The sequence below is a fragment of the Centropristis striata genome, chromosome 17 (genome assembly GCF_030273125.1).
Source record: "Centropristis striata isolate RG_2023a ecotype Rhode Island chromosome 17, C.striata_1.0, whole genome shotgun sequence".
Classification (NCBI taxonomy): Eukaryota; Metazoa; Chordata; class Actinopteri; order Perciformes; family Serranidae; genus Centropristis; species Centropristis striata.
The window spans coordinates 17,131,219-17,139,808 of NC_081533.1; the positions used below are offsets into that span (position 1 = coordinate 17,131,219).

At 34.6% G+C, this 8,590-nt stretch overlaps 1 protein-coding gene across 1 annotated transcript; it reads left to right on the plus strand.

Annotated features, from left to right (window-relative positions):
- The first annotated feature begins 2,252 nt into the window (after positions 1–2,252).
- leap2 (liver-expressed antimicrobial peptide 2) lies at positions 2,253–8,590 on the plus strand. The gene is made up of 3 exons (XM_059355277.1): positions 2,253–2,776; positions 3,850–4,019; positions 5,869–8,590. Exons 1-3 carry the CDS (start codon positions 2,699–2,701, stop codon positions 5,912–5,914), a joined length of 294 nt encoding a protein of 97 aa, XP_059211260.1. The 5' UTR covers positions 2,253–2,698; the 3' UTR covers positions 5,915–8,590.

Consider the following 8,590-nt stretch of genomic DNA (forward strand, 5'->3'; position numbering starts at 1 on the left):
TCCAGCCTCTCTGTTTTGGCCAGGACTAAAACATCCTTGTCTCTTCCAGGCTGAACTGAATTACCCTTGAAAAACATTACTGTTTTTCTGGTTGCCATAAGAGATGTTCGGATCTAAATATAATATAAATAATGTATGTCTCATAGGAATGCACGTTTAATGAACTTTTAACTCATGAAGCCAAACTGAAATGCTGTTAAAAATTGAATTACTGTCCAGTTGGGAATATAGTTGTTGTTTTTTTGTTTTTTTTAAAGACATGTCCTGAAACATAGTTGACAGTTTCACCTTTGTCTTACTAACCCAGTCAAAGAAAACCGGCCACGTGCACACAAGCTGGAGGTTTTTATTACCCACTCCAAGTTCACTCAACACAATATGCCCGACACAGTAGGTATGAGTCTGTTTGTGTGCTGGACACAAATTTGAGAATATTTTGAGAAAAAAGTTGCAAATTTACTAGATTAAAGTGGCAAATCTACAAGAAAAAAAGTTGTAGATTTAAGAGATTTAAAGTGGCAAATCTGTGTGGAAAAAAGTCACAGATTTACGAGGAAAAAGGGGGAAAAAAGCAACTGTTTTCTCGTAGATTTGCCACTTTAATCACGTAAATGTATTTCTCAAAATATTACCCCCCTCCCCCGGGTGCGTATGTTTTTTTTTTACACATTCTGGCCGTATGTAATATCCTCCAATATCTCATGATTCTTTCCAGAGTCATGAGCTTAAAAGGGATAGTTCAGGATTTTGGACATTAAGTTGTATGAAATAATTACCAGTTGTGCAGTGGATGCAAAGCTTTTCATTGTGTTTACTGGCTTTTTCAAGAAACAAAGTACTGTCAAGTGAAGTTGGTTTCCGATATGCACAAAGACCATCGTGTTGTGGCGGATTGGGTGATCTTTTAGTGTACATGTAGTTTTGTGGGGTAAAACCTTTTAGTTTTGTGACCTTTCCAGCTCACTGGAACTATTTATTCTACGATCGGAACCGGAAACCGGAGCTCAGAAAGTAAGCTACGCTAAAATACCAAACTATCCATTTAGTGGCAATGTGGAAACAACCTAGATGCTTTTTAACAAGTGATGTGATAAATATTGATATCAATATTGATAGCCATTTTCAGTATTCGCATGATCAGCCTGGAATCAACCAAATGGCGTATGAATAACAGCAGCTATTTGTGTTATTATGATGCATTTTCTGCTTCCATTCTCAACCGCTTCTCCGGGGCCGGGTCGCGGGGGCAGCAGGATAAGTGGGGCATTCCAGGTGCCCCTCTCCCCAGCCACAATGCCTCCATGTGTTCCAATAGTCTGTGTTTTCCCTTGTCTTGAGCCAGTATGTTTGACCCCGTCACTATACCAGACAGTTATCTCCTTCTTGCCACAGCTTGTCTTGTTTTCGCCCTTTTGGATTCCTTGCAAGAGTGATTTTTCTTTGTAATTTATAAGTTTAGCGCAGGTCTTAGTTCTAAAGTTTTTTGAGTCAGCCGTTTTGTTTTTTCTTCCTTTTGGAGCGATTTTGTGTTCGTTATTATTTTCCCCCCTTTAGTCCTGATCCAGTTTTTTATAGAATCAGGTTTTGTTCCTCCCTTTTGGAGCGCTTTTTGTTTGTAGGTGTTATAATTTAATAGTTTTCCCTTCGAGAGTTTAGTTACTTTTTCCCACTTATCTTAGATTAGGATTTTTATATTTAGTTTTTAGCGTAGATAGGCTCAATGTCCTTTGGAGCGACTTTTCTTTGGTTTTACTCAGGTGTTTAGCCTAGCCCTTTTCTTTCACTCTGTGGGGACTTACCCTGCTGCTTTCTATGAATAAAGAAACTTTTAAGTCCTGACTTGAGCCCGGCCTGACAACAAGAATTGAACAAAGAAACAAATCTGGAGATATGATTTCCCCGTCTTCAGTAATTTCTTCACACAAATGAGTCACGTGCTGGAGTCTTGTGTACCAGCTTATGTAAACCAAACCGGCTGCCTCCTTATTTCCCATTATGGTTGTATAAGTGGGACTGTAAGATTGCGTCAGGTCAGTCAAAGGTATCCTGCAGCACTCAGACTCTGCAGATTGACAAATCCTTATCTTCCTGCGAGTTCATTCACACACACTGTGGCATTGACACACACACGATCCGACCTCTTAAAAACCTTTTCTACCCAGCTGTGTTTCCATACATGTATGTGACAATCACGTGTGTGGTGTCTGGTCCACCGGTGCTCACGTTATCAGGACGTGTAGCGTGTTCAAGACAAAGAAGAAGAAGAAGAGGCAGAGAGCAAGACAGCAAATAAAGAATGTGCTGGGTGGCCTCATTTTGGGAAATGGCTGGTTTTTCTGCAAACACATAATGTCACATTTGGACCAGAAAGGAGAGATAAAGAGGGAGAGAGAGGGGTGGACGACACAGCATGGACTGTGACTCTTTTCTCTTTTCTCCCTCCCTCTTGCTTCCTCTCTCCTGGGATCGTGGCCTGTCTGTATAAAGCAGAGCCCAGCCTTCTTTCCTGGTGCCACAGCTGAGTTCAGGCTGACTTGAAGAGACTGCCACTCATGAAAACCTGCTGCACTCATCAAGCTCCAGACTCAAGGAAAGTTGACTGAGCTGGTTGAGTTGAGAGCTCAGAAATCAGGGAACCCAGCTTTTGGAGAGCCTCAGCGTTACGGGCAAACAACTGAGATTGTTGAACTGTGTAAAGATGCAGGAGAAAGGCTTCTTCATCCAAAGGAAAGTAGCAGTCGCACTGTGCGTTGTGCTGCTAATGCTGACTCAGCAGGTGAGTGCATTGTCCTGACTTTATGAAATACGGATATATGTGCACGGTCTTTGATGAAAAGATGGATTTTTCACCAGGTTTTTAGTTAAAAGTGGGCTTTTCTTCTCTCTAGTGTGCACGAACAGGAATTTATTATTCTTAAAGAGCAATTTAAGTGTTAGAAACACGCTGTGCATTGTAAAAACTATTAATTAGATTGATCCATATGAACGTACAAGGGGAAATAGGACCTGACAACTAAGAAAATTCAAATCAAGTAGAGTTTTATTGGGATTAAATGTTAGGCATAGACAAATGTTGCCTTAGACATAGGCAAAAAATAAGAAAAACTAACTTCTACAGTTGTACTATTGCAATGTAAAAATATAAGCTACTAATGATATATTAAAGTACAATTACAGTCTCATAACAGATTAAATGCTCTTATTTTATTTAAAATTCACTTTTGACCTCAGCATGTCACATGTGGTAGAAAGCTCTGTTGCTAAATCTAATAAATTGTTGTTATATACCTAATATTAAAAAAAAAGTTATATACCTATTAGTACTAAATGTATGAAAAGATTCTTATTTAAAGGGTTGGTATAGATTTGTATTGCTTAGTTGCATGTTTTACAATGACGTTGGATAGCTGACATTGTGTGCATCTTAATGTAGGCAGAACACTAAAAACACAATAATTTATGAATAAAATGAATAGCCTACAAATCAGCTGTCACTTTGTGTATTAGAATTACAAACAAGAATTGCTTCAATTTTTGGTTTCTCTTTTTTTAAAATTACTTTAATGCAACATGTCCTTCATCTTCCTGAACACAATTACTCCTTTTTAATTCCATTGAACATTTTTTTATACAATTACATAAATAACATAGAATTAATAAAAATAATTAAACTTAACAAACAAGCAAGCAACTGAGACAAACAAGAACTAAGAAAGAGATACTTGAGATATCTGATTAATACTCGTATTTGGGAATATAAATATACATTTTTGTAGTCAGTCTTTGGGATAAACCTAGTTTTTTAATGAATATTTCTGTGTGTTTATCTGTTTTTGTATCGTGGTCCAGGTGTGTGCAGCTCCGCTGGTCCAACAGGTCAACTCAGAAGTGAAGGCCGATACAAGTGTCCACACAGCGAGGAGGATAGCTCGAATGACCCCGCTGTGGAGGATCATGAACAGTAAACCATTAGGAGCTTACTGCCAAAACAACTATGAGTGTTCAACAGGACTCTGCAGGTAAATGAAAGTACAAAACACCGAACTAAAGTAAAAGTTTGAGGGGATTTCATTAAAGTAGAGGTAAAATTAGTTGTAAGAAGATACATAAAAAATGCTAATTTAGGTTGCTGTCAGTGTTAATCCGATTATTTTTTATACAATATATAATTTAATTTATTGTGTTTCATAGTCAGATTAACTACCATCACCTACAGCAGTGTATGGCTGCAACTAACGATTATTTTCATTATTGATTAATCTGTTGATTATTTAAACAATTAATCGATTAGTTGTTTGGTCAATAAAATGTTGAAAAATATCAATCAGTGTTTCCCAAACCACAAGATGACGTCCTCAAAGCTCTTGTTTTATCTTGTTTTGTCATAAAGGAATAAAGAAACCAGAAATATTCACATGGAAGAAGCTAAAATCAGAGAATTTGGCCTTATTGTCTTTAAAAAACTGCTCAAACCAATTATTTGATTATCAAAAAAGTTGACGATTCATTTGATAATTATTGTTCGATTAATTGAATAATTGTTGCAGCTCTACTGCAGTGTGTTAAGTGCACAAAATATAACATTTTTGAAAGTTAATGGTCTCCATGGTACCTGTAGCCTACCACACATTGATGCTAGTGCCGCTAGCAAGATTAGCATGTCAGAATACTAGCTAACGTGTTTTGTTATGGAGAAAGTTTCAGTAGGTTTAGTTAGCTTAATTATTTTAACAAAAACGTAATTTCATTCCGTTTTAGACACAGAAATTTGTATTAATAAAACTGCTTTATTATAAATGTGTTTAGAAATACTGACATACACAGCACAAGTTGATAGTCTAGTAAGCTAATTATTTTAACTCTAAATATATGGGAGTATCTGGAGTGTGCGATGAAATTAGGAGGTATTATAATATATGACATATATAAAACTTCTATAATGCTAAACTCAACACTTCGGCAATTTGGGTCACTAATTTCAAATAATTTTATACAAATTTGTCTGAAAATCTATGTAAAATATGTGTATGTGGCCCTAAGGAAGTTATTTTAATCATAATTTGTTTAGATGTGTTGAGTTTATGGGAAGTTTCAGACACCAAGTATATATTTATCCATTATTAGTTCATAATTGGAGATTTTATTGCTTATTTCTGTTAAAATTGTTTGCCTTTATGCAGACGACTTCATATTCTACATTTGTAGTTGAGTGAATGGAGTGTGTGAGAAAGTTAATAGTTATTACAATGTGTGGCAGTGGATATCCATTATTTGTTTATAATTGGACAAAATATTTTTTTATATCTGTTAACAGTGTTTTGACACCCTTTTAAAAATAATGACCTATGCGATTTTTATGGGTTTTTCTGGCGATTTTGCCACAAATGTTTCAATATATCTTTCATTAAAGTTTGATTACATTTTTTTATGATTAAACTTTTATTGACTTTTTAAATTTTTTTACAAGACCACACTAACAACCAATTAAGAAAGGGGAAAAAAAGAGAAAAAAAAAGAAAAAAGGGGCAAAATTAACACACACAATCTTATGATAATAAAACATAAAAGTAAAAACAATAAAATAAAAATAAGTACATAAGAAGTCCAAGACAGGTACAATTGCTTGATTACATTTTAACATTTTGTATTGATTTGAATTAATGAATTTTACCAATGAACCAGTTGAACCGTATTTTTTTTTCAGTTGAGAACAGTTTTACAGTTTTTTCTCTTAATAAATTTGTTTGGCATTTATACAGATACGTAAAAATCAACTACTGCCAACTTCTATTACCATGGAGCCTGAAAACTGAACCTAATCTAACTGAATTTTCTGTCTTTTTTTTTTTTCTCTCGTCATCTCTTCAGGGCAGGACACTGCCAACGCGGCCCCTCAGAGTCTGTGAACTACTAGACGTCCCGGGAAAATGACCAGCGTGTTTACATGAGTGTACAGCCACAATCCTTATGAAAAGGTTCAGGTCCAGGCTTTTTTTTAAAAATCGGTTTTATATTTATATGTGCCGATATGTTGCTGATAATATCTAAATGTTTATATGAATTTACACAGCAGGTAGTTATATCCAAGAACATGAACGTTGGGGGAAAATCTATGCTCCACTTGAAATATTTTGCTTTGATGAAGATAGGAGCAATGGGGCAAAGTGCAAAAATGTAAGAAGAGAGTAATTTAGCTTTTTTTATACTTGATGCTATCCATGATGTAATTGTCTGAACCCATTTATGGTGCAAACAACTAAAATGCTTGTTTTTTTTATTACTATGGATCAAAAAAGTTCTCCCCTCTGAGACGTTTAGTGATTCAAAATGAAAACAAAAGTACCAAAAAGACTCCTCACTGCCAGTTAAATGCTTGATAACAAAATTTTACTGGCATTGTTTTACTGATATCATGACGCCTTAGAACAGACACAACGCGACGTGACAGATGACGGATGGCACAGGGAAGAATGTGAGCCATTCAAGGGCTCACGGCCTTCAAATCTTTCCACATTTCCTCATCGCTATCTCGTGTCGTGTCTGATAAGTTATCTCTTGACTGTGTGCACAGAAGGTTTAATCATTCCACCGATAATGTGCCAAATGGAAACATGTGCGTCTCTTTTTTTTTCCCCCACAAGAGGATTTTTTTGCCTTAGTTTGCAACTTTTATAACTAATTGATAGGCTGCCGTCACACCATTTTTCCTTATTTCCTTTTCTGGCAGCCACTGTAGCAACAATATTTGTTCTCATTGCTGATTTCTGAAGTTTGTATGAGGCAGAAATTCTCCTCTAGTTCAAGTACACAGCAGTTTAAAGTGTGATATACATTTAAATGGGTCACAAATATCGAGTTTCATTTTAATTGATTATTTTCTAAAACAGCTGGGTAGTGGATTTTAAAAAAAAAACTGTGCTAAGTGGGGAATATTTTCAGCTTCGGACCAATGCACTTTTGTTACTCTAGCAACAGCTATAGGCTTTAGGTCTCTTATTTAACCCATAAGAACCCAGAGTTGAAAATTCTACCCCTAAATGACAAAGATCTGTGATGTGACATATATAGGATACATTGGGCGTTTATGGTAATTATGTGCAAACATGTGCTTCTCTTTTTTTCCCCCCGAAGAGGATTTTTTTGCTTCCGTTTGCAACTTTTATAACTATCGGATATCCTGCCGTCACACCATTTTTCCTTATTTCCTATCAATTCTGGCAACCACTGTAGCAACAATATTTGCTAACACTTTACAATAACAACTAAGTGATGTTTATAGATGGTTTATAAACCAATTATTAACCATTTACAAAGTGCTTTACATATTTAATTGTTAAATGTTTTAAACCAATTTCTTAAAGGTATATGAATAATTTCAAAAATCATTATAATACTTAATATGGTGTTAAAAATGTTAAAATGAGTGCAACTTAAACTATTGATAAACTATTGATTATAATTTAATTGTTTGTTAATGGTAAAGTAACTATAAAGTTACATTAATATACCATTTATTTGCCAATATAAATGATGCCGTTAGTTAAACATTAATAAATTATGTATTTAATATTCTAAATGGCCTATATACGGTTTATAAATGATGATTAAACATTAAGAAATGATCTGTTTACCATTTATAAATGATGGTTATTGTAAAGTGTTACCCAATATTTGTTATCTTAAACCTCAGAATTTTAGTAGAGTAAATATATATTTATCAGCCAATTAAATGAATTATGACTCATATATGTATGACTATATAATAGGATGTATTTGATTATTATTATCCATTTAAGACCAGACTAGAAAGGCACCCGAAGAAAGCAGGGAGCAAAAAAAAGAGAAGAAGAACAGATAAGACAAAGCAAAGAAAAGGATCAGAGGTTACAAAATATTGATGCAACGCTCAAGAAATATTTCCACATCTTCATGTTTATTTTCTATTTTTTCCCCCATTTATTTTTAGAAAGACAGAGCTTCTTAACAAAGTCACTTATGGTAACATTATTCACAATGTAATGCATGCTTACTGGTTTGGTGTAATGCAGTAATTCTCATATTTTATTTATTTTAACCTCTGTTTAAAAATGTAAAAAATGTACCCATTCTTAAAATATATATATTTGTTTATGATATTTCAATGCTTCGATGTTTCAGAATAATCAATCACTTTGACTGGATTTTTAAAAATGTTTTCCAGAGGGAACTTTTATCTACTTTTATCTTCTATCTACTTGCTTTCAATCTTAAATCTTAAACCAATAACAATTATCTTGGATGAGTGTACAAATATTTTTGAACTGATTTGTTATGACAAGCTGCAAAGTCTTGTCTTTCTTTTTTTTTTTTTTTTTTGCACATCCATCTCCCGAAAGTGATTTTGGACTTCGCTTCAACTCGCCTGTTTACTTCATGCACAGAGCAGGTGGTTGCTGGTATTTTGTACACTCAGCATGTTTGAGAAATGTTTGAGTAGGATTGCACTTTTAAACCCAAATTATCTTTGTACTGTGTACTACTGTATGTACTGTATTACTCTCATGTAGAAGGCTGGAGAAAAAGTGGAATAAAAGCATTGGGGGGAAAAGAA